At 40.5% G+C, this 26,871-nt stretch overlaps 1 protein-coding gene across 2 annotated transcripts in view; it reads right to left on the reverse strand.

Annotated features, from left to right (window-relative positions):
• IQGAP2 (IQ motif containing GTPase activating protein 2) overlaps positions 1-26,871 on the reverse strand; it is a 312,421-nt gene that overhangs the window by 91,353 nt on the left and 194,197 nt on the right. For both annotated transcript variants that reach the window (XM_058729192.1, XM_058729182.1), the window contains exons 11-12: positions 23,847-24,007; positions 18,557-18,681 (exon numbers count right to left, since the gene is read on the reverse strand). In XM_058729192.1, coding sequence (XP_058585175.1) covers positions 18,557-18,681; positions 23,847-24,007 — 286 coding nt within the window. The remainder of the gene's footprint in view (positions 1-18,556; positions 18,682-23,846; positions 24,008-26,871) is intronic.

Here is a 26,871-nt window from a genome sequence, read left to right on the forward strand (position 1 = left end):
TAGTTCTAAATCAAACAATTCCCTATAGTATCAGTAGAGTGAATTTCCAGGTCCGTACAGTCCAATGCTGTCCAACAGAACATTCTGTGATGATGAAAACGTTCTCTGACTGGGCTGCCCAATACACTACATGTAACTATTAAGCATTTAAAATGTGGCTAGTATGACTGAAGAACTTAATTTTAAATTTTATCTAATTTTAATGATTAAAGCAGCTGCACGTAGTTGGGAAGTGTAGATAGGCCTCCTAGAGATTAACAGTCAGACATGTTTTTTAAGATAGTTTTAAGGTTTAGTTATGACTAATTACTATCACAAATTGTTTCTATGAAACCACCTGGTAAAATAACATCTGGAGCCCTAACTCATGGATATGCCAAAAGAATAATAACCGTATCTACCAGCTCAACCTTCTACCATCTCCATCATACCACAGGTTCTTAGGACATAGACTAGAAGGTCCGGGAAAGAAAAATACAGAGCAAACTCATGGATATGCCAAAAGAATAATAACCGTATCTACCAGCTCAACCTTCTACCATCTCCATCATACCACAGGTTCTTAGGACATAGACTAGAAGGTCCGGGAAAGAAAAATACAGAGCAAACTCATGGATATGCCAAAAGAATAATAACCGTATCTACCAGCTCAACCTTCTACCATCTCCATCATACCACAGGTTCTTAGGACATAGACTAGAAGGTCCGGGAAAGAAAAATACAGAGCAAACTCATGGATATGCCAAAAGAATAATAACCGTATCTACCAGCTCAACCTTCTACCATCTCCATCATACCACAGGTTCTTAGGACATAGACTAGAAGGTCCGGGAAAGAAAAATACAGAGCAAACTCATGGATATGCCAAAAGAATAATAACCGTATCTACCAGCTCAACCTTCTACCATCTCCATCATACCACAGGTTCTTAGGACATAGACTAGAAGGTCCGGGAAAGAAAAATACAGAGCAAACTCATGGATATGCCAAAAGAATAATAACCGTATCTACCAGCTCAACCTTCTACCATCTCCATCATACCACAGGTTCTTAGGACATAGACTAGAAGGTCCGGGAAAGAAAAATACAGAGCAAACTCATGGATATGCCAAAAGAATAATAACCGTATCTACCAGCTCAACCTTCTACCATCTCCATCATACCACAGGTTCTTAGGACATAGACTAGAAGGTCCGGGAAAGAAAAATACAGAGCAAACTCATGGATATGCCAAAAGAATAATAACCGTATCTACCAGCTCAACCTTCTACCATCTCCATCATACCACAGGTTCTTAGGACATAGACTAGAAGGTCCGGGAAAGAAAAATACAGAGCAAACTCATGGATATGCCAAAAGAATAATAACCGTATCTACCAGCTCAACCTTCTACCATCTCCATCATACCACAGGTTCTTAGGACATAGACTAGAAGGTCCGGGAAAGAAAAATACAGAGCAAACTCATGGATATGCCAAAAGAATAATAACCGTATCTACCAGCTCAACCTTCTACCATCTCCATCATACCACAGGTTCTTAGGACATAGACTAGAAGGTCCGGGAAAGAAAAATACAGAGCAAACTCATGGATATGCCAAAAGAATAATAACCGTATCTACCAGCTCAACCTTCTACCATCTCCATCATACCACAGGTTCTTAGGACATAGACTAGAAGGTCCGGGAAAGAAAAATACAGAGCAAACTCATGGATATGCCAAAAGAATAATAACCGTATCTACCAGCTCAACCTTCTACCATCTCCATCATACCACAGGTTCTTAGGACATAGACTAGAAGGTCCGGGAAAGAAAAATACAGAGCAAACTCATGGATATGCCAAAAGAATAATAACCGTATCTACCAGCTCAACCTTCTACCATCTCCATCATACCACAGGTTCTTAGGACATAGACTAGAAGGTCCGGGAAAGAAAAATACAGAGCAAACTCATGGATATGCCAAAAGAATAATAACCGTATCTACCAGCTCAACCTTCTACCATCTCCATCATACCACAGGTTCTTAGGACATAGACTAGAAGGTCCGGGAAAGAAAAATACAGAGCAAACTCATGGATATGCCAAAAGAATAATAACCGTATCTACCAGCTCAACCTTCTACCATCTCCATCATACCACAGGTTCTTAGGACATAGACTAGAAGGTCCGGGAAAGAAAAATACAGAGCAAACTCATGGATATGCCAAAAGAATAATAACCGTATCTACCAGCTCAACCTTCTACCATCTCCATCATACCACAGGTTCTTAGGACATAGACTAGAAGGTCCGGGAAAGAAAAATACAGAGCAAACTCATGGATATGCCAAAAGAATAATAACCGTATCTACCAGCTCAACCTTCTACCATCTCCATCATACCACAGGTTCTTAGGACATAGACTAGAAGGTCCGGGAAAGAAAAATACAGAGCAAACTCATGGATATGCCAAAAGAATAATAACCGTATCTACCAGCTCAACCTTCTACCATCTCCATCATACCACAGGTTCTTAGGACATAGACTAGAAGGTCCGGGAAAGAAAAATACAGAGCAAACTCATGGATATGCCAAAAGAATAATAACCGTATCTACCAGCTCAACCTTCTACCATCTCCATCATACCACAGGTTCTTAGGACATAGACTAGAAGGTCCGGGAAAGAAAAATACAGAGCAAACTCATGGATATGCCAAAAGAATAATAACCGTATCTACCAGCTCAACCTTCTACCATCTCCATCATACCACAGGTTCTTAGGACATAGACTAGAAGGTCCGGGAAAGAAAAATACAGAGCAAACTCATGGATATGCCAAAAGAATAATAACCGTATCTACCAGCTCAACCTTCTACCATCTCCATCATACCACAGGTTCTTAGGACATAGACTAGAAGGTCCGGGAAAGAAAAATACAGAGCAAACTCATGGATATGCCAAAAGAATAATAACCGTATCTACCAGCTCAACCTTCTACCATCTCCATCATACCACAGGTTCTTAGGACATAGACTAGAAGGTCCGGGAAAGAAAAATACAGAGCAAACTCATGGATATGCCAAAAGAATAATAACCGTATCTACCAGCTCAACCTTCTACCATCTCCATCATACCACAGGTTCTTAGGACATAGACTAGAAGGTCCGGGAAAGAAAAATACAGAGCAAACTCATGGATATGCCAAAAGAATAATAACCGTATCTACCAGCTCAACCTTCTACCATCTCCATCATACCACAGGTTCTTAGGACATAGACTAGAAGGTCCGGGAAAGAAAAATACAGAGCAAACTCATGGATATGCCAAAAGAATAATAACCGTATCTACCAGCTCAACCTTCTACCATCTCCATCATACCACAGGTTCTTAGGACATAGACTAGAAGGTCCGGGAAAGAAAAATACAGAGCAAACTCATGGATATGCCAAAAGAATAATAACCGTATCTACCAGCTCAACCTTCTACCATCTCCATCATACCACAGGTTCTTAGGACATAGACTAGAAGGTCCGGGAAAGAAAAATACAGAGCAAACTCATGGATATGCCAAAAGAATAATAACCGTATCTACCAGCTCAACCTTCTACCATCTCCATCATACCACAGGTTCTTAGGACATAGACTAGAAGGTCCGGGAAAGAAAAATACAGAGCAAACTCATGGATATGCCAAAAGAATAATAACCGTATCTACCAGCTCAACCTTCTACCATCTCCATCATACCACAGGTTCTTAGGACATAGACTAGAAGGTCCGGGAAAGAAAAATACAGAGCAAACTCATGGATATGCCAAAAGAATAATAACCGTATCTACCAGCTCAACCTTCTACCATCTCCATCATACCACAGGTTCTTAGGACATAGACTAGAAGGTCCGGGAAAGAAAAATACAGAGCAAACTCATGGATATGCCAAAAGAATAATAACCGTATCTACCAGCTCAACCTTCTACCATCTCCATCATACCACAGGTTCTTAGGACATAGACTAGAAGGTCCGGGAAAGAAAAATACAGAGCAAACTCATGGATATGCCAAAAGAATAATAACCGTATCTACCAGCTCAACCTTCTACCATCTCCATCATACCACAGGTTCTTAGGACATAGACTAGAAGGTCCGGGAAAGAAAAATACAGAGCAAACTCATGGATATGCCAAAAGAATAATAACCGTATCTACCAGCTCAACCTTCTACCATCTCCATCATACCACAGGTTCTTAGGACATAGACTAGAAGGTCCGGGAAAGAAAAATACAGAGCAAACTCATGGATATGCCAAAAGAATAATAACCGTATCTACCAGCTCAACCTTCTACCATCTCCATCATACCACAGGTTCTTAGGACATAGACTAGAAGGTCCGGGAAAGAAAAATACAGAGCAAACTCATGGATATGCCAAAAGAATAATAACCGTATCTACCAGCTCAACCTTCTACCATCTCCATCATACCACAGGTTCTTAGGACATAGACTAGAAGGTCCGGGAAAGAAAAATACAGAGCAAACTCATGGATATGCCAAAAGAATAATAACCGTATCTACCAGCTCAACCTTCTACCATCTCCATCATACCACAGGTTCTTAGGACATAGACTAGAAGGTCCGGGAAAGAAAAATACAGAGCAAACTCATGGATATGCCAAAAGAATAATAACCGTATCTACCAGCTCAACCTTCTACCATCTCCATCATACCACAGGTTCTTAGGACATAGACTAGAAGGTCCGGGAAAGAAAAATACAGAGCAAACTCATGGATATGCCAAAAGAATAATAACCGTATCTACCAGCTCAACCTTCTACCATCTCCATCATACCACAGGTTCTTAGGACATAGACTAGAAGGTCCGGGAAAGAAAAATACAGAGCAAACTCATGGATATGCCAAAAGAATAATAACCGTATCTACCAGCTCAACCTTCTACCATCTCCATCATACCACAGGTTCTTAGGACATAGACTAGAAGGTCCGGGAAAGAAAAATACAGAGCAAACTCATGGATATGCCAAAAGAATAATAACCGTATCTACCAGCTCAACCTTCTACCATCTCCATCATACCACAGGTTCTTAGGACATAGACTAGAAGGTCCGGGAAAGAAAAATACAGAGCAAACTCATGGATATGCCAAAAGAATAATAACCGTATCTACCAGCTCAACCTTCTACCATCTCCATCATACCACAGGTTCTTAGGACATAGACTAGAAGGTCCGGGAAAGAAAAATACAGAGCAAACTCATGGATATGCCAAAAGAATAATAACCGTATCTACCAGCTCAACCTTCTACCATCTCCATCATACCACAGGTTCTTAGGACATAGACTAGAAGGTCCGGGAAAGAAAAATACAGAGCAAACTCATGGATATGCCAAAAGAATAATAACCGTATCTACCAGCTCAACCTTCTACCATCTCCATCATACCACAGGTTCTTAGGACATAGACTAGAAGGTCCGGGAAAGAAAAATACAGAGCAAACTCATGGATATGCCAAAAGAATAATAACCGTATCTACCAGCTCAACCTTCTACCATCTCCATCATACCACAGGTTCTTAGGACATAGACTAGAAGGTCCGGGAAAGAAAAATACAGAGCAAACTCATGGATATGCCAAAAGAATAATAACCGTATCTACCAGCTCAACCTTCTACCATCTCCATCATACCACAGGTTCTTAGGACATAGACTAGAAGGTCCGGGAAAGAAAAATACAGAGCAAACTCATGGATATGCCAAAAGAATAATAACCGTATCTACCAGCTCAACCTTCTACCATCTCCATCATACCACAGGTTCTTAGGACATAGACTAGAAGGTCCGGGAAAGAAAAATACAGAGCAAACTCATGGATATGCCAAAAGAATAATAACCGTATCTACCAGCTCAACCTTCTACCATCTCCATCATACCACAGGTTCTTAGGACATAGACTAGAAGGTCCGGGAAAGAAAAATACAGAGCAAACTCATGGATATGCCAAAAGAATAATAACCGTATCTACCAGCTCAACCTTCTACCATCTCCATCATACCACAGGTTCTTAGGACATAGACTAGAAGGTCCGGGAAAGAAAAATACAGAGCAAACTCATGGATATGCCAAAAGAATAATAACCGTATCTACCAGCTCAACCTTCTACCATCTCCATCATACCACAGGTTCTTAGGACATAGACTAGAAGGTCCGGGAAAGAAAAATACAGAGCAAACTCATGGATATGCCAAAAGAATAATAACCGTATCTACCAGCTCAACCTTCTACCATCTCCATCATACCACAGGTTCTTAGGACATAGACTAGAAGGTCCGGGAAAGAAAAATACAGAGCAAACTCATGGATATGCCAAAAGAATAATAACCGTATCTACCAGCTCAACCTTCTACCATCTCCATCATACCACAGGTTCTTAGGACATAGACTAGAAGGTCCGGGAAAGAAAAATACAGAGCAAACTCATGGATATGCCAAAAGAATAATAACCGTATCTACCAGCTCAACCTTCTACCATCTCCATCATACCACAGGTTCTTAGGACATAGACTAGAAGGTCCGGGAAAGAAAAATACAGAGCAAACTCATGGATATGCCAAAAGAATAATAACCGTATCTACCAGCTCAACCTTCTACCATCTCCATCATACCACAGGTTCTTAGGACATAGACTAGAAGGTCCGGGAAAGAAAAATACAGAGCAAACTCATGGATATGCCAAAAGAATAATAACCGTATCTACCAGCTCAACCTTCTACCATCTCCATCATACCACAGGTTCTTAGGACATAGACTAGAAGGTCCGGGAAAGAAAAATACAGAGCAAACTCATGGATATGCCAAAAGAATAATAACCGTATCTACCAGCTCAACCTTCTACCATCTCCATCATACCACAGGTTCTTAGGACATAGACTAGAAGGTCCGGGAAAGAAAAATACAGAGCAAACTCATGGATATGCCAAAAGAATAATAACCGTATCTACCAGCTCAACCTTCTACCATCTCCATCATACCACAGGTTCTTAGGACATAGACTAGAAGGTCCGGGAAAGAAAAATACAGAGCAAACTCATGGATATGCCAAAAGAATAATAACCGTATCTACCAGCTCAACCTTCTACCATCTCCATCATACCACAGGTTCTTAGGACATAGACTAGAAGGTCCGGGAAAGAAAAATACAGAGCAAACTCATGGATATGCCAAAAGAATAATAACCGTATCTACCAGCTCAACCTTCTACCATCTCCATCATACCACAGGTTCTTAGGACATAGACTAGAAGGTCCGGGAAAGAAAAATACAGAGCAAACTCATGGATATGCCAAAAGAATAATAACCGTATCTACCAGCTCAACCTTCTACCATCTCCATCATACCACAGGTTCTTAGGACATAGACTAGAAGGTCCGGGAAAGAAAAATACAGAGCAAACTCATGGATATGCCAAAAGAATAATAACCGTATCTACCAGCTCAACCTTCTACCATCTCCATCATACCACAGGTTCTTAGGACATAGACTAGAAGGTCCGGGAAAGAAAAATACAGAGCAAACTCATGGATATGCCAAAAGAATAATAACCGTATCTACCAGCTCAACCTTCTACCATCTCCATCATACCACAGGTTCTTAGGACATAGACTAGAAGGTCCGGGAAAGAAAAATACAGAGCAAACTCATGGATATGCCAAAAGAATAATAACCGTATCTACCAGCTCAACCTTCTACCATCTCCATCATACCACAGGTTCTTAGGACATAGACTAGAAGGTCCGGGAAAGAAAAATACAGAGCAAACTCATGGATATGCCAAAAGAATAATAACCGTATCTACCAGCTCAACCTTCTACCATCTCCATCATACCACAGGTTCTTAGGACATAGACTAGAAGGTCCGGGAAAGAAAAATACAGAGCAAACTCATGGATATGCCAAAAGAATAATAACCGTATCTACCAGCTCAACCTTCTACCATCTCCATCATACCACAGGTTCTTAGGACATAGACTAGAAGGTCCGGGAAAGAAAAATACAGAGCAAACTCATGGATATGCCAAAAGAATAATAACCGTATCTACCAGCTCAACCTTCTACCATCTCCATCATACCACAGGTTCTTAGGACATAGACTAGAAGGTCCGGGAAAGAAAAATACAGAGCAAAGTCATGGAACTTGACAAATTTTTGCAACACCAGCAAAGGGTATCTATTTGGAGGCCCATTCTCCGTACTACCTTATTATTAAAAATAAATGATCAACCAGTCATAAAATACTACAGTATATGCAAGAATATACTTATATATAGTAGACACATGAACAACGTGGGGGTTAGGAGCACCAACACCCTGTGCAGTAAAAAATTCAGGTATAGGGAAGATGGCGGCGTAGGAGGACGCTGGGGTCACCGTGTCCTGCGGTGCACTTAGATTCCACCCACACCTGCCTAAATAACCCAGAAAATCGCCAGAAGACTAGCAGAACGGAGTCTCCGGAGCCAAGTGCAGACGAGAGGCCCACGGAAGAGGGTAGGAAGGGCGGAGAGGCAGTGCACGCTACACGGACTGGTGGGAGGGAGGCAGGGCGGTGGAGGGGCAGCCTGCTGGCCAAGCAGAGCCCCGGAGCCTGGCTTGAAAAGCGGAGGGGCCAGACTGCGTGGGTTCTGCCAGCCAGCGGGACTTAACATCTGGAAGGTTATAAGTAAACAGCTCTGCTCAGAGAACGGGAGGGCTGGAGGACAACGGGAGGGAGAGTTGTTGAGTCCTGGACGACAGAGCGGGGCTTGGAGGGGAACAAAGGCCCTGGCCAGCGCCATCTCCCTCGCCCATCCCCCAGCCAAAACCCCAAGGGAACCAGTTCCTGTCAGGGAACTTGCTTGCACCGCGCAAACACCGAATGCTGTGTTTCTGCGGATTCATCCCTCCGGCGGGTCTGACTCCCTCCCGGTGCCACAGGGCCCCTCCCGAAGTGGATCTCCGAAGGAAAAGTGAGCTGAGCCTACCCCTCCTGCCCCTGTGCACTTGGTGATCCACCCCAGCTAATACGCCAGATCCCGAGAACCACAAGCCTGGCAGTGTACAAGTACCCCAGACAGGGGCCACGCCACTCCACAGTGAATCCTGCCCCTAGGAGAGGGGAAGAGGAGGTACACACCCATTTGACTGTGGCCCCAGTGGTGGGCTGGGGGCAGACATCGGGTCAGACTGCGGCCCCGCCCACCAACGCAAGTTATTCAAGACAGCACAGGGGAAGTGCCGTGCAGGTCCGCACCACTCCAAGGACTATCAAAAATGACGAAATGGAAGAATTCCCCTCAAAAGAATCTCCAGGAAATAACAACAGCTAACGAACTGATCAAAAAGGATTGAAACAATATAACAGAAAGTGAATTTAGAATAACAGTCATAAAATTAATCGCTGGGCTTGAAAACAGTATAGAGGACAGCAGAGAATCTCTAGCTACAGAGATCAAGGGACTAAGGAACAGCCAGGAGGAGCTAAAAAATGCTATTAATGATCTGCAAAATAAAATGGAGACAACCACGGCTCGGATTGAAGAGGCAGAGGAGAGAATAGGTGAACTAGAAGATAAAATTATGGAAAAAGAAGAAGCTGAGAAAAAGAAGAAGCTGAGAAAAAGAGATAAAAAAATCCAGGAGTATGAGGGGAAAATTAGAGAACTAAGTGATGCACTAAAGAGAAATAATCTACACATAATTGGTATTCCAGAGGAGGAAGAGAGAGGGAAAGGTGCTGAAGGTGTACTTGAAGAAATCATAGCTGAGAACTTCCCTGATCTGGGGAAGGAAAAAGGCACTGAAATCCAAGACGCACAGAGAACTCCCTTCAGACGTAACTTGAATCGATCTTCTGCATGACATATCATAGTGAAACTGGCAAAATACAAGGATAAAGAGAAAATTCTGAAAGCAGCTAGGGATAAAAGTGCTCTAACATATAAAGGGAGACCTATAAGACTCATAAACGATCTCTCTGAAACTTGTAGGCCAGAAAGGAATGGCAGGAGATCTTCAATGTGAGGAACAGGAAAAAATATGCAGCCGAGAATCCTTTATCCAGCAAGTCTGTCATTTAGAATAGAAGGAGAGATAAAGGTCTTCCCAAACAAACAAAAACTGAAGGAATTCGTCACCACTAAACCAGCCCTACAAGAGATCCTAAGGGGGATCCTGTGAGACAAAGTACCAGAGACATCGCTACAAGCATGAAACCTACGGACATCACAATGACTCTAAACCCATATCTTTCTATAATAACACTGAATGTAAATGGACTAAATGCGCCAACCAAAAGACATAAGGTATCAGAATGGATAAAAAAAACAAGACCCATCTATTTGCTGTCTACAAGAGACTCATTTTAGACCTGAGGACACCTTTAGATTGAGAGTGAGGGGATGGAGAACTATTTATCATGCTACTGGAAGTCAAAAGAAAGCTGGAGTAGCCATACTTATATCAGACAAACTAGACTTTAAATTAAAGGCTGTAACAAGAGATGAAGAAGGGCATTATAGAATCATTACAGGGTCTATCCATCAGGAAGAGCTAACAATTATAAATGTCTATGCGCCGAATACCGGAGCCCCCAGATATATAAAACAATTACTCATAAACATAAGCAACCTTATTGATAAGAATGTGGTCATTGCAGGGGACTTTAACACTCCACTTACAGAAATGGATAGATCATCTAGACACACGGTCAATAAAGAAACAAGGGCCCTGAATGATACATTGGATCAGATGGACTTGACAGATATATTTAGAACTCTGCATCCCAAAGCAACAGAATATACTTTCTTCTCGAGCGCACATGGAACATTCTCCAAGATAGATCATATACTGGGTCACAAAACAGCCCTTCATAAGTATACAAGAATTGAAATTATACCATGCATACTTTCAGACCACAATGCTATGAAGCTTGAAATCAACCACAGGAAAAAGTCTGGAAAACCTCCAAAAGCATGGAGGTTAAAGAACACCCTTCTAAAGAATGAGTGGGTCAACGAGGCAATTCGAGAAGAAATCAAAAAATATATGGAAACAAACAAAAATGAAAATACAACAATCCAAACGCTTTGGGATGCAGCGAAGGCAGTCCTGAGAGGAAAATACATTGCAATCCAGGCCTATCTCAAGAAACTAGAAAAATCCCAAATACAAAATCTAACAGCACACCTAAAGGAAATAGAAGCAGAACAGCAAAGGCAGCCTAAACCCAGCAGAAGAAGAGAAATAATAAAGATCAGAGCAGAAATAAACAATATAGAATCTAAAAAAACTGTAGAGCAGATCAACGAAACCAAGAGTTGGTTTTTTGAAAAAATAAACAAAATTGACAAACCTCTAGCCAGGCTTCTCAAAAAGAAAAGGGAGATGACCCAAATAGATAAAATCATGAATGAAAATGGAATTATTACAACCAATCCCTCAGAGATACAAGCAATTATCAGGGAATGCTATGAAAAATTATTTGCCAACAAACTGGACAACCTGGAAGAAATGGACAAATTCTTAAACACCCACACGCTTCCAAAACTCAATCATGAGGAAACAGAAAGCTTGAACAGACCCATCACCAGCGAAGAAATTGAATCAGTCATCAAAAATCTCCCAATTAATAAGAGTCTAGGACCAGATGGCTTCCCAGGGGAGTTCTACCAGACATTTAAAGCAGAGATAACACCTATCCTTCTCAAGCTATTCCAAAAAATAGAAAGGGAAGGAAAACTTCCAGACTCATTCTATGAAGCTAGTATTACTTTGATTCCTAAACCAGACAGAGACCCAGTAAAAAAAAGAGAACCACAGGCCAATATCCCTGATGAATATGGATGCAAAAACTCTCAATAAGATACTAGCAAATCGAATTCAACAGCATATAAAAAGAATTATTCACCATGATCAAGTGGGATTCATTCCTGGGATGCAGGGCTGGTTCAACATTCGCAAATCAATCAACGTGATACATTACATTAATAAAAGAAAAGATAAGAACCATATGATCCTGTCAATCGATACAGAAAAGGCATTTGACAAAATTCAGCACACTTTCTTAATAAAAACCCTTCAGAAAGTCGGGATAGAAGGAACATACTTAAACATCATAAAAGCCATTTATGAAAAGCGCACAGCTAACATCATCCTCAATGGGGAAAAACTGAGAGCTTTTTCCCTGAGATCAGGAACATGACAGGGATGTCCACTCTCACTGCTGTTGTTTAACAGTGTCGGAAGTGCTAGCATCAGCAATCAGACAACAAAAGGAAATCAAAGGCATCAAAATTGGCAAAGATGAAATCAAGCTTTCACTTTCTACAGATGACATGATCTTATACATGGAAAATCCGATAGACTCCACCAAAAGTCTGCTAGAACTGATACATGAATTCAGCAAAGTTGCAGGATACAAAATCAATGTACAGAAATCAGTTGCATTCTTATACACTAATAATGAAGCAACCGAAAGACAAATAAAGAAACTGATCCCATTCACAATTGCACCAAGAAGCATAAAATACCTAGGGATAAATCTGACCAAAGATGTACAAGATCTGTATTCTGAAAACTATAGAAACCTTATGAAGGAAATTGAAGAAGATATAAAGAAATGGAAAGACATTCCCTGCTCATGGATTAGAAGAATAAATACTGTCAAAATGTCAATACTACCCAAAGCTATCTACACATTCAATGCAATCCCAATCAAAATTACACCAGCATTCTTCTCGAAACTAGAACAAGCAATCCTAAAATTCATATGGAACCACAAAAGGCCCCGAATAGCCAAAGTAATTCTGAAGAAGAAGACCAAAGCAGGAGGCCTCACAATCCCAGACTTTAGCCTCTACTACAAAGCTGTCATCATCAAGACAGCATGGTATTGGCACAAAAACAGACACATAGACCAATGGAATAGAATAGAAACCCCAGAACTAGACCCACAAATGTATGGCCAACTCATCTTTGACAAAGCAGGAAAGAACATCCAATGGAAAAAAGACAGTCTCTTTAACAAATGGTGCTGGGAGAACTGGACAGCAACATGCAGAAGATTGAAACTAGACCACTTTCTCACACCATTCACAAAAATAAACTCAAAATGGATAAAGGACCTGAATGTGAGACAGGAAACCATCAAAACCCTAAAGGAGAAAGCAGGAAAAGACGTCTCTGACCTCAGCAGTAGCAATCTCTTACTTGACACATCCCCAAAAGCAAGGGAATTAAAAGCAAAAATAAACTACTGGGACCTCATGAAGACAAAAAGCTTCTGCATAGCAAAAGAAACAACCAACAAAACTAAAAGGCAACCAACGGAATGGGAAAAGATATTTGCAAATGACATATTGGACAAAGGGCTAGTATCCAAAATCTGTGAAGAGCTCACCAAACTCCACACCCGAAAAACAAATAACCCGGTGAAGAATGGGCAGAAAACATGAATAGACATTTCTCTAAAGAAGACATCCAGATGGCCAACAGGCACATGAAAAGATGCTCAACATCGCTCATCAGGGAAATACAAATCAAAACCACACTCAGATATCACCTCACGCCAGTCAGAGTGGCCAAAATGAACAAATCAGGAGACTAGAGATGCTGGCGAGGATGTGGAGAAACAGGAATCCTCTTGCACTGTTGGTGGGAATGCAAACTGGTGCAGCCGCTCTGGAAAGCAGTGTGGAGGTTCCTCAGAAAATTAAAAATAGACCTACCCTATGACCCAGCAATAGCACTGCTAGGAATTTACCCAAGGGATACAGGAGTACTGATGCAAAGGGGCACTTGTACCCCAATGTTTATAGCAGCACTCTCAACAATAGCCAAATTATAGAAAGAGCCTAAATGTCCATCAACGGATGAATGGATAAAGAAATTGTGGTTTATATACACAATGGAGTACTACGTGGCAATGAGAAAGAATGAAAAATGGCCCTTTGTAGCAATGTGGATGGAATTGGAGAGTGTGATGCTAAGTGAAATAAGCCATACAAAGAAAGACAGATACCATATGTGTTCACTCTTATGTGGATCCTGAGAAACTTAACAGAAACCCATGGGGGAGGGGAAGGAAAAAAAAAAAAAGAGATCAGAGTGGGAGAGAGCCAAAGCATAAGAGACTGTTAAAAACTGAGAACAAACTGAGGGTTGATGGGGGGTGGGAGGGAGGGGAGGGTGGGTGATGGGTATTGAGGAGGGCACATTTTGGGATGAGCACTGGGTGTTGTATGGAAACAAATTTGACAATAAATTTTATATATTGAAAAAAAATCAGGTATAATTTTTTACTCCCCCCAAATTTAACTAATCAGAGCTTACTACTGGCTGGAAGCCTCAGTAATAACATAGTCAAGTAACATGTATTCTTACAATGAGTAAGCCAGAGAAAAGAAAATGTTAAGAAAATCCTAAGAGAAAATATATTTAGAGTACTCTACTGATTAAAAAAAAAAAAAACCGTATAGTTCAAACCATGCTGTTCAAGGGTCAACTGTATATGCACACACATATACACACACACACAAACAGGGTTTTTTCACTTCCCAGCTTAGCGCTGATGTACAAGAACTAGGAAAGAAGGTCAACATTAACAAGCAGTAAGTTTTGAAAATAAATATTCCTAAAGCCAAACTCACTATGTCTCATTCTGTCAGTTATTTTTTCAAACACAATCATAAGTCACTTTACAAATGTGACATGCTATGGAATAAAGTAGTTATAATTTTTAAGAAGTATCTTCATCCCGATATTCATATGCTAAGAATGAAGAGATTTATCTGTAGAAGAAAAGGGATGATCTAAAAGGCCAGAAATTATTCTAGATTCTAACACTTAAACATGTTTGAAGAAAAAGCAAAAATAGTTCCCTAACACTCAAGTTACATGATCTGAAAACATTGGAAGAACTCAGGAAAGTCTAAGTACTATCCACATACAAGGTATTATCGTTTTACCCTGTAGTAGTTACAACCTGGAGAGCATGGGATACTTCATATCATTCCCTGGACATGAAGTCTCTTCGGTAGACTGTTCCAAATACTTTTAAACACCCCATGCAAAAATGATCTTAACAGAACTATGTATGAGAAAGAGAATATGTGTTCCTAATGGCCAGTCACCTGGGACTGAGTGCATTCCAGCTGACTTGGTTGAAACCACTTGTTTAAGTTTTTGTTTGGTATGTTTCTAAGAACACAAGCTACTGAGGTCATAGTAAATGACCTCACAGGACATGTAAGACCTACCCAGAAGCCACCAGGGCACATGCGCATCACTTCCTCTGTTTATAAGAGAAGGGAAAATCCCATTGCTGAGCCCCAGTTCATGACCCACTTCTTTAAACCATCACAGAGACTATAATGTTCTATTCCAGTGAGACAGTGGATATTCTCTTACAGCTCATGCACTTGAGATAGCAGATGAGTTAACCTACAAAGACAAGTACCTACTAAATTAAAAAGCAAAAATTCAAAGAACAAAACTATCTTGTTTAGGCTACGTGGTTAAACTGATGCTCCTCTCTGGCTCTAGCAGGAAAAGTGAACTTTCCAGGAAGAAATCAACAGAGCCTCCAAGTCTGAGGAAATGCACTTAGCATCTTCTCTATTAAATGCACCTTCCACATTTAGCATTTCCATTAGCTGTGGTACCTTATCCACATCACAATTCAGACACAGGATTAGACCTTGAAGTGTGTGTGTGGCAGGGGCAGGGTGGGAAGGGTAATACACTTTCAAGGTGTCCATGAAAAATCCTTAGCTCTTTGGGGTGGTTTAATTACTATACTGTGCAATTTATGTCTGTTCACAATGGTGTATATTTTTATGTAGCTTTTTTTTTTTTTTTTCAACATTTTTTTTTTTTAATTTTTTTTATTTTTGGGACAGAGAGAGACAGAGCATGAACAGGGGAGGGGCAGAGAGAGAGGGAGACACAGAATCGGAAACAGGCTCCAGGCTCCGAGCCATCGGCCCAGAGCCTGACGCGGGGCTCGAACTCACGGACCGCGAGATCGTGACCTGGCTGAAGTCGGACGCTTAACCGACTGCGCCACCCAGGCGCCCCTTTAAATTTTTTTTTTTTTTTTCAACATTTTGTAGCTTTTAAAACAATTACATAAACAGAGGATATCACACTCAAGAATTCAAGAACTTTGAACAAAAATACCTCATTGTGACCTAATAAAACAAACCAAAGCACAGAGAAATTATATATTCTGCACTGAGTTCTCCAAATTCTAGAAAGGAAATGTGATAAAGAAGTCTCTGAAATAACTATTGTGGTTATGGCTTATGCCCTTCATGACATGATAATCAAAGGAAATATGATAACAGCCATGTGACGTACAGCCCATGGAAAATACATGCAGTGTAGATGCCTATACAGACAAATCGATACCAATCCAAAGATACCAATCCAAAAATATTTCTGCTTAGATATAACACCCACCTAACAAAAAGCCATTCTTTTGTTAAGTGATACAAATGTTACTTGTTTTTCTTTTCCTAAAAAAAAGCAAAAGCTCTACTGGATAGTCTGCAACAAAAATGGCATCCTCCACCCTGCTTTTTAATTAACGTCCAGAATGGGAGTAAAAGTACAACCATTTAGCACTGAGAACTAATGCACCTTTGCCATAAAAGCAGCACATATAGAAATTAACAAAGGCCTGGACTGTGGGTATTGCCAGCAAGAACTAGGAAAAAATGAGAAAACAAAGATGGGACCTGATTCTTAGTTTTGCTTACCGAAACAGAGGAGTCCTACTCTTGAATTGTATTAGCCAAAGCACTCAAAAAATTGCTGCAGGAAACTCAAGAGTGTGCAGCTGGGAGTCAAGTAGCAGGGCAGGAGGGCAGGGGGCTGGGGGTGTGAAATTTGTAACAGGACATACACTAGTGTCCATCCAGACCAGACGATATCAAACATCTGCTCACATCAGTGCTTCCCTCTTGACTAACATCTGGCAAGAACCACTAGCGACCAAGGCAACGTGTCAGAAAAAAGCTAAGTGGGCTGTGTGCAAACTGTCCGATTGCAGGGATTCCAAAATGTCTCAAAGGACATGCAGAGAGGCAGCAGCAAGCTGTGTGGTCAGAGAAGAGGAAATTTAGACTTATATAACTTAAAAAGGACAAAATGAAGAAACTGCCTGGATATATGTGTAACAGTGGCCCATCTGAGAATATGATGTCAAGGCAGCATATCTGAATACATGTTATCTATTAGGCACCTAGAGTAAGATGTTTAACAACAACAACAACAACAACAACAACAACAAAACGCTGCCATGATACTGGGTACAGGGCTCATAGGAAAGAGTAAAGAAAGCAAAGCAGATTATGCAAATGAAATTAAATAACAAAGTCATATGTTTTTATCTTGACAGGGATTTTACTATACCCAAGTTAGATTCTGCCTTAGAAGACCAGACCTAAGTCCTCACCAAAACGCACTAGAACAGCCTAAACGTGTGAGAGAACTATCTGCCTATTCGGTCAGCAAACTTAGAATGAGTTATAGGTCAAAGATGGAGGACAGAGGGGAGGTCACGGACATCAGCGATCTTAATCTAAATGTTGCTGACAAATCAAAGAGCTCAGAGGAAGCCAAAGATGATGGTGCTAGTTTGTTTTTATGATGAAACAGACCACGTGGAACTTGAATTTGATAGTTCATGCTACAGGAAAGCAGTGACTACACTGATTGCTTAGTTACAGAGCTCTTGATTCCACACTCTGTTTTTGCAAGCAAGAGGCAAATGATAAGGAGGCAAGTGTATCTTCAAGAAAGCATGTTTCAGAGCATATCTTCTTGGGATTGTCCATTTTCATGCAGGTAGCTCATAATTTCTAGATACACAGTCAATCATCAATCATGGTATGCGATCCTAAAGCAACAGTTAGTTTTTGTTCCAATTTCTTCTTAGGGTAGGAACATGTTCAAACTTCAAAAAAAAAAAAAAAAGCCTAAATAAAAGATCAAAATAAAGTTGAGCATCTAAAAAATTGAGTTATGGGGCACCTGGGTGGCTCAGTCAATGAAGCGTCTGACTCCCACTCAGGTCATGATCTCACCATTTGTGGGTTCGAGCACTGTGTTGGGCTCTGTGCTGACAGCTCAGAGCCTGGAGCCTGCTTCAGATTCTGTCTCCCCCTCTCTCTCTGCCCCTCCCCTGTTCATGCTCTGTGTCTCTCTCCAAAATGAATAACATTAAAAAAAATTTTAAAAACTGAGTTAACTAGAGTATTCACCTGTGAAGTATAAATAAGAAAACATGAGGACTTCTGTTTACATATTTTTATCCCATCCTTTTATGTCTTTTTATGTATGCTTTGTAATGCATATACGGTGACACAGTATAACAGGCATAAAATTTATATATACACATGCGTATCAGGGAAGAGTGCTCTCTTGGGGCTCCATGAGCAAAAATCTGCATTCCTAATCTAGGGAACTAAGTAGTCCAGAAACCTTAGTTGCTCATTATACTATGTGAAGGAACGTGTTCCATACTTACGATCGTTTTCTTCTTGAATTTGAATATTCACCACATCTATACACTTCTGAATTTCATTCCAGCTTAAATTCTCTTGCCCTTGGGATAAGGCTTCCAGCTTCATGGTGAATAGTGCATTTGTGTAACTGTGGAAGAGAAGAGAATCATTAACACTAATCAGAGACACTCACTCTTTGTTCATTTTGTGCATCTCAAATTTGGCACATGGCCAAAAGTAGATGCTATAAGGTTAAAAAGGAGAAAGACACATGAAATGTTCTTTCACACCTTTGTGAACATACAACAAGCTCACTTATATTACATTTTTTTTCTTAAAGATACTTTATGTACAAATGCTGTTTTTTAAAAAAATTTTTTTTAATGTTTGTTTATTTTTCAGACAAAGAGAGACAAAGCATGAACGGGGGAGGGTCAGAGAGAGAGGGAGACACAGAATCAGAAACAAATGCTGTTTAATGAAAGTACCTCAAAATCCAACCTTGTACCCAACTTAAGCAAAAAAACCAAAAAAAAAAAAAAAACCCTTGAAGTCCTCAACTCTACGAAACTGCTTTCTTCCCCCTCAGTTACTAATTTTCCTTGCCTTTGCATGTTTTGACTCTGTTGAGGCTGTAGGTAATTTTTTTTTAAGTTGGCTCCAAGCCCAGCATGGAGCTCAACGTGGGATTTGAATTCACAACACTGAGATCAAGCCCTGAGCTGAGATCAAGAGTCAGATGCTTAACCAAGTGAGCCACCCAGGCATCCCCCAGATAAGTTTTATGTGATAAAATTCAGAATTACCATGGTTCTCAACCATGGTTCTCAACCCTTCTCATTTTTCTTGTTCCTTCCAGAAACCCTGATGAATAACACACATTTTCACTACACATTTTCTTGATAAGGTGGTATAGGGGTTGAATCAGAATGTTGTAAAATCCCTCCTCACCTGTCCATTTTTCGTAAGGCTCCACAGCACCTACTGAAAAACCTCCCTCTGTGTCCAGTCACTGCCACGGCACTCTTATACCTCATTTCTGACCTCTGACCCTCTTTATTATGGAAAACAGAGTTTGGTCAACCACCTCAATTACTTGCCTTGGTTGGGGAATTTTAGGGAAAAAAAATTATCCACCTTGATATGTTAAGAAACTGTCATTTCCAACAGTCAATTTTCCCAGATAAAAATCACAGAACCAATGTTGCAACCGTAAGCTACCATGAGCTACTCTAGCCTAAAGTAAAGAAACTCAATAGTTTAGTTTGCTTTTGCATTGCACCATGGAAATAAAGATCAGTCTTCTACGTACATATTTATTCACTATGCATTTTGACTTCTGAATAGCATCTTTGGATTGCTAACAGCAGAGGTTAAAAAAAGGAACCTCACGTTTATTTTATTTTATTTTTTTTAACGTTTATTTATTTATTTTTGAGAAAGGGAGAGACACAGCATGAGCAGGGGAGGGTCAGAGAGAGGGAGACACAGAATCTGAAGCAGGCTCCAGGCTCTGAGCCGTCAGCACAGAGCCTGATGCGGGGCTAGAACTCACGGACCGCGAGATCATGACCTGAGCCGAAGTCGGCCGCTTAACCGACTGAGCCACCCAGGCGCCCTAATAACATCACGTTCAGTTTAAAATTGTTTTCCTGGGACGCCTGGGTGGCTCAGTCAGTTGAGTGTCTGCCTCTTGGTTTCAGCTCAGGTCACGACTTCACCGTTTGTGGGTTTGAGCCCCGTGCTGGGTTCTGCACTAACAGAGCACCACTGGCTTGCCAAATAAACAAACTATTGAAAAAAATTGTTTTCCTGATTGTGACCAATTTTCTCAAAATTCTGCGTGCTTAAAGGTGCACAGAATGCCTACAGAGTGTAGCTTGAGAGGGAAAAACATCATTCAGTGTAGGAAGTGGTGGCGATGATCCTTTATCTGTGACCGAATGAGGGATCACTAAATTCAGGCCTGAAACTGGCTGTCGTGTTTGAGATTTTCACCCTACCACTCCTTACAAGCCTAGGAAAACACTCTGCTGCACTAGTAATATATAAATAATACTGGATACGATAACAAAATGGATAAACTTCAACTTGCATTTGTTAATACCCCTTATAGACAGAGACCATTCTGTAAGCAAATGCGAAATCCCCATGGGCATTTCACATGCTTAACATCTAAATGATGATTCGATGGGAATAAAATGAGAAAGCTTAAGGAGGAATGCAGAAAAAAATCCCAGAATTGCACGTTGTTTCTTTAGAAACAAAATGAATCAACGATGGCCAAAAGGAAGATTTTACAAGTGATGCAGCAGAACTCCACTGGCTTTTCCATGTGAGGATGAGTGTCCGGTACTAAGGGACCAACCACAGAAAATACTCTGCAGTTCACCCTCACAGAGAGATCTGAGTCCTTTCCCTCCACACCTCTCTGAGCTCTCCTCACTGTTTGCTACAGGCAGACCAGTAATACTGCATTTCTAACAGACTTCTGAAGCTCCAAGAGGATTACAATCCCAATTCAGTTCGGCAAATGATTATTAACACGAAACCAACGTGGCAAGGCCTGTGGCAGGCATGCAGGGCTGTGAGCATGAACAAGGTGCAGGAGCTTTCAGCCCAGGGGTTAAGAAGACAGAAACTCAAACAGGGTATAAAAGCAGAGCACAAGAAATGTCGTAAGAGACAGTCCAGGAGAGTAGAAATAACGAAGTTCCAAGGAAGAAGTGGAAGGAAACCCTTAGTGGTAGAACACCTTGCCCGAGACAGGCATCAAACCAAGCATTTAATCTTTGAAACTGTTCTGCAGATGCAGAGTGAGTGTTTTTGCTTTTTTTTTTTTTTTTTGTGCTTAGATGAGGAGACAAGATTATGAAGAGTCAGACTCAAGTATGTGTGACTCCAGTGCTATGTTCCTCTAACCACAGAATGCTAGTTCTCAGGAGAGATGACATTAGCTGGGGTGGAGAGAAGTATGGAAATAATTTGTGAAAGAATAATCTATGGAAGGCAGCTCCGGGAGTGTGCCAGGACAGGGGTGACCGGCACTCCATTCCCGGTGGGGACACGACCATGCATAGAAGCAGGCAGGCCAGAAAGTCCACAGTGTATTAGGATCCAGGTTGGCTGAGGTGCAAAACACAAGGAGAGCTGGACCGAGAGCTAAGGTCAGAACAACATGTTTACAGTAAGGGGTATGTTCTTAATTCAGATGAGAACAAGGAACAAATGGAGAGCATTATAACCACAGCTACATTTAGAACAATTAATCTGGGACAACATATGCCTAGAGCCAATACCAACTAGACAGCACTTTGGTGAGAATTAGACAAATGAGTCTTTCTGGGAAACCACAGCCCAAGGGTGGAAGCCATGCTAAACAGGTTGACACTCTGTCTGATTCATCAAGGCTGCCCTGCCCCACACCCCTGTGCTATGAAGAACTTGGAAGAGCATGGGGTGAGGGTGAGGCCCAGATAGAGCCACGTTTCTTCATCTTGAAAACCTGTGAACTTGGGTTTCCAAGAACTGAGTTAAAAAGCTGACCAGGCAAGTAAAATGCTGAGGCTGAGAAGATCAATGAGGGCTGTCAGTACAAGAACCAAAGGGGACCTTGAAATCTCATCTTGGTACTGGTCATCCAGCTGGCCCACAAAGTGCTTAAGTCAAGCTTTAAAAAGATTATTAAAAATGAACCAATTTTTAAAGTTTCCCATACAGAATACTTGAACTCTGAGGCTGTATCTGTAGGCCCAAGTTGAAAACCACAGGGGTAAAAGTGGTTTTCAAACGGGGTGTGAGACCATTTCCTTAACAGGTCATTTGTAAATTGGGGAGGTAGTGAGGAATTTTCGTAATCAAAGTGGATGATCTGGAGGGAGGGAGCACACTTATTTAGAGGACAGCGGCCAGGATGCCCAATGGGTGGGACAGTCATGACAATTACCTCACCAAGACATCCCATTACAGCCCCACGGGGCTGTAAGTTTCATAAAGGAGTGACCAGCTTTGTCTTCCACTTAAGCACTGAGGGAAAGCAGCAAAGACTGGTTAGATGAGAATAAATGAGGAGGATAGAAAAGACACAGGAAGACCAATCTGGAAGTGATGACAGAAGTAAAGGTGAAAAATCAAATGAGGTACTGGCTGGGAAATGGGGACATTTGACAGAGCTAACACCCCCAGACTGGCTGTTGTCAGGGAAGGAGATGAGCAGGCTGTTCATAGCACAAGGCAGCACAGGGCTGAGGAAAATGAGTTGAACTTGAGGTTTCTAAGCTTGGGGAAGAGAATGGTGCCATCAGAAATAGTGGAGGTGGAAATAAATTACCTTGTTAACAGACTCAAGAGTTATATTAACCAGGGGGCCAAATTTATGCAGAATAAGAGCATCAGTTTCTCCAAGAAGACTAAAAAGCAAACTCTTCTGTCCTACCGCTTTGGGGCCATTCTCTCCACAGACAAGTGGTAAAGCATTTAAAAAAAATCTAAAGTCTTTTCAGTTTTCTTGTACAATGTACACGATCCAAGACAATTACCCAATCTACCTATTTAAGTAGTTCCAGCTGGAATCAGGACCTGAAAAGAGCTTTTGTCAAGATCTATGCAGACATCTCCTCCTAGTGGCTAACAAGAATCTAGGACAGAAAATCACTCCTTTTAACTTGGGACCTTTGTCTTACGGAATCTCTGATGGGCTCCTTATTCTGGCCCTTTAATTTTCTCTCTAGAACTGCTATAGCATTTTATACTATCAAGTGTACTATCTAGCAGCATATTTCAGAAACATGAAATGGAAGCTGCTGAACTGAGACTGTTACCCACTAACATGATCCACTGTGGTCTCAGGATTCCTTTGGCTTAACAATCAAAAAGAACAGGGTTTGAGATTCAACTGCCCAACTGTAGGTCCATAAATCCAAGTTTAGTTCTCTCATCAGTAAAAGAAGATTAGACTGGATGGTTATTAAAGTTCCTTCCAACTCTTCTACATTCAGTTGTCTCCAAAAGAAGCCCAAGGGAAGGTATGTTTTCAATAGTTCTTTTATTTTTAGCCTATCCAATAATCTTCGGTAATGACAAATCAATCAGTCAAAGCCATAATGTGATCATTTTTAGACTCTTTGTCCCCCTAAAAGAAAGGCTGTAAAAAAGGACGCATATTAGAAGGACTCTCAAAACAAAGTAGACTAGCTTTTAAGAACATGAGTACAGAGATAGGGAATTCTTCAGCAAAGAACACATCTTTAATATGCAAGATCTGCCAAACACACATTTCTGCATTAAAAGGAGATTTGGAAGATGTTCCCTTACCGTTCTACATATGATTCATCCAGATTATTGAAGCCTATTGTTGGGCTTCTGAGCTGATTCTGCACGGACATAAGATCATTGTTTTCCAAGGCCTGGTTTAGTAAAGCAACAGCAGACAGCATTTCCACTGCAATCAAGAGCTCCTCGTGGGCCAAGTAGTTCTGTTGAAAAATGTAAGCAATAAAAGTTTCCCAAATTACACACCTCATGTATGTGATGGGGTTTTAGAATGCATTTTTTTTTTAAAGTAGGTTCCACGTCCATCATGGAGCCCAACTTGAGGCTTGAACTCACAATCATGGGATCAAAACCTGAGCTGAGATCAAGAGTTGAATGCTTAACTGACTGAACCACCCAGGCACCTCTAGAATGCATATTTCAAAGAACAATGAAAAATTAAAGATTCTGAGAACCCAGGAGGAAGAGGGCTCACTGGCTACCTGTTTGTCACTGGCTTTAAAGAACAGGTGAAGACTTCCGGGTTGTCCTTAGCTGATCGTTTTGGGGACAGAGTTAATGGCAACCAATGGTTATGATTCCACAAACAGGTGCATTCCCATAATTGATTCCGGCCAGTTATATTAGCTGCTTACAGGCTCAGACTTACCAAATAATTAAGTGAAGGATTAGACAATGCTGTCACTGTCTCAGGGTGTGAGGTTAAGATTTTAGGGAGTGATTTTCAGTTTAAATTAAGAGTAAGGAAAAGAGGGGAGAATTTCACCTATAAGCCCAGAAAGATAAACTACAATTGTTAAGGCAAGAGTATCAATTCTAGTTCCAAAAAAGTTAGTCTGAGTCACTTTTTAATAACTGGGTAGAAAATTTAAAATATACTCTGAGTCCTGAATATTTGAAGAAATGTGAAGTATATTTTTTGGTAAATGTAAGTAGGATTTATAATTCTGGATTTGGCTTATTTAAAAAAAAAATACAGCTCATGGTAGGTATTCTTGTGATGTGCAGAGCATAAAGTATAAACTTTTCAAGTCACTATCTTGCATGCTTGAAATTAATATAGCATTGTGTATCAACTATACTCAAATGAGGGACACCTAAGTGGCTTAGTTGGGTGAGCATCTGACTCTTGATTTCGGTTCAGGTCATTATCTCTTGGTTCATGAGATCAAGCCCTGTACTGGGCTCTGCTCTGTCAGTGTGGAGCCTGCTTGGGATTCTCTTTCTCCTTCTCTCTCTCTGCCCCTCCCTTGCTTATGCTCTCTCTCTCTCAAAATAAATAAATAAACCTAAAAAAAAACTATACTCAAATAAATTAAAAAAAAACAACCCATCTTACACTTTAGAACACCTTCCCCCTTAAATGTTCTCTTCCTTTTAACCATTTTATACTAACTTGGTCCAACTTCAAAAGGGTTACTTCTTCCATCATAGTAAAGGAACATAGAGGGAGCATCAAATGAATAGAAAGAAGCTGACAACTATATTTACATTTAGGATATCTTCTGTATTTAATGTATACAATGTAATATTTATATAAAATGCATTATAGCTTTCTGGATCTCCACAGGTATCTCACAGCAATGGATTTTAGAGTAACAAAAGCAAACAGCAAGAAGGAGGTTATTATAGGGAGCATGTAAGCAAATTTTATCCAAATTTCTTACATGAACTACATATTTAACACGTAAGGAAGGTATAAAATTATAAACAGAAGAGCAGAATGAAATCACTTGAGATCCACCTCCTCTACCCTTTCCAGTGAAGTGCCCACAAGTATCTAATGTGGTATTACAGCAGCAAGGATAAGAAAAAGAAGAAACGGGGCTGGACAACCACAGGCTGACTGATGACCAGTTAGGAATGAATCACTAGGCCTGAGCGTAAGTAGCCTTGGGCTTCAAAGCTTCTGGAATGGGAGAACTATTAATGAAAGAACCTAAGTGCAACTTAAGAAGATAAGCTCTTTTTCTTTTATTATAAAGTAACATCTTTCTTTTCAGAAAATGAGAAGTCTTGATAATCAAGAGTAAGAAAAAAAATCCTCCCACCCAAGCCCTTTAAGGTATATCCTTTTATTTTTAATTCCTGCAAACATTTATAGAAGTTTTTTTTTTTTTAGCAGAACTTGCTTTTATTCCTATTACCAAAAACCCTCTAGACAATGCTGTATGTTTTGATCTCATTTTTTCTGCTTGATTTAGTGTGTGCAATCTGTTGCGAAGCACATGGTTTGTTCCTTGCTTCTCAGTATTATACACCATGCTGTGAATACTTTTTGATTCATATTCTTTAGGCTCTTTTCCTAGCAATGTAATTGACAGGATAATGGCTAATAAACTTGCATACACATTGCTGAGCTCATTCTCCAGAAAGGGTGCACCATTCCTGCTTCCACCGGCTGTGAAGACGCCTGCTGTGCCAAATTTATGCCTACGCCACGTTAGATCTCTCAACACTCTACCAATCTGATTTCCCCAAATAACTATTTTAATTCACATTTACTTCCGATTGAGGTTGGACATTTTTTGTGTGTCAGCGTATATTCCTCGCTTTGTGAATTAGCTGTTCATGCTCTCGGCCTCTCTTCCTCACTTTTTTCTGGTGCAACAGTGTCATTTTGGATTTTTAAGATCCAGTGTTCTTTTACGTTTCCTTCGAACCTTCATTTTTTAAGTTACTTTTTACATTTAACTTTTTATACTGGAAATTTATTCTGATATGTAGAGTGAGGTCATGTTTTCTTTCCCAAATGGTTAAACACTTGGAAGGATTTCATTCTTTTCCCCACCTTTTTGAAATACTAGTGCTCTCATATACTTAATTCTTGGCTCTGCTTCCAGTAATTTTTATTCTGTTCCGTTGTCTGGGTTAATCCTATATGAGTACACATGGTTTTAATACTGTAACCGTATGTATTACTGTTTAATATCATCAGCATATTAAGCAGCATGAAATTTACAAAAAATTAAAGCCATGGTGCTAATGTTCTTGGTTGCAGATTTCTAGAACTGCGGATTCACAGCTAATTATTCTATTTTAAAAACATGACATATTTGAAAAAAAT

Source organism: Neofelis nebulosa, chromosome 1 (assembly GCF_028018385.1).
Source record: "Neofelis nebulosa isolate mNeoNeb1 chromosome 1, mNeoNeb1.pri, whole genome shotgun sequence".
Lineage (NCBI taxonomy): Eukaryota > Metazoa > Chordata > Mammalia > Carnivora > Felidae > Neofelis > Neofelis nebulosa.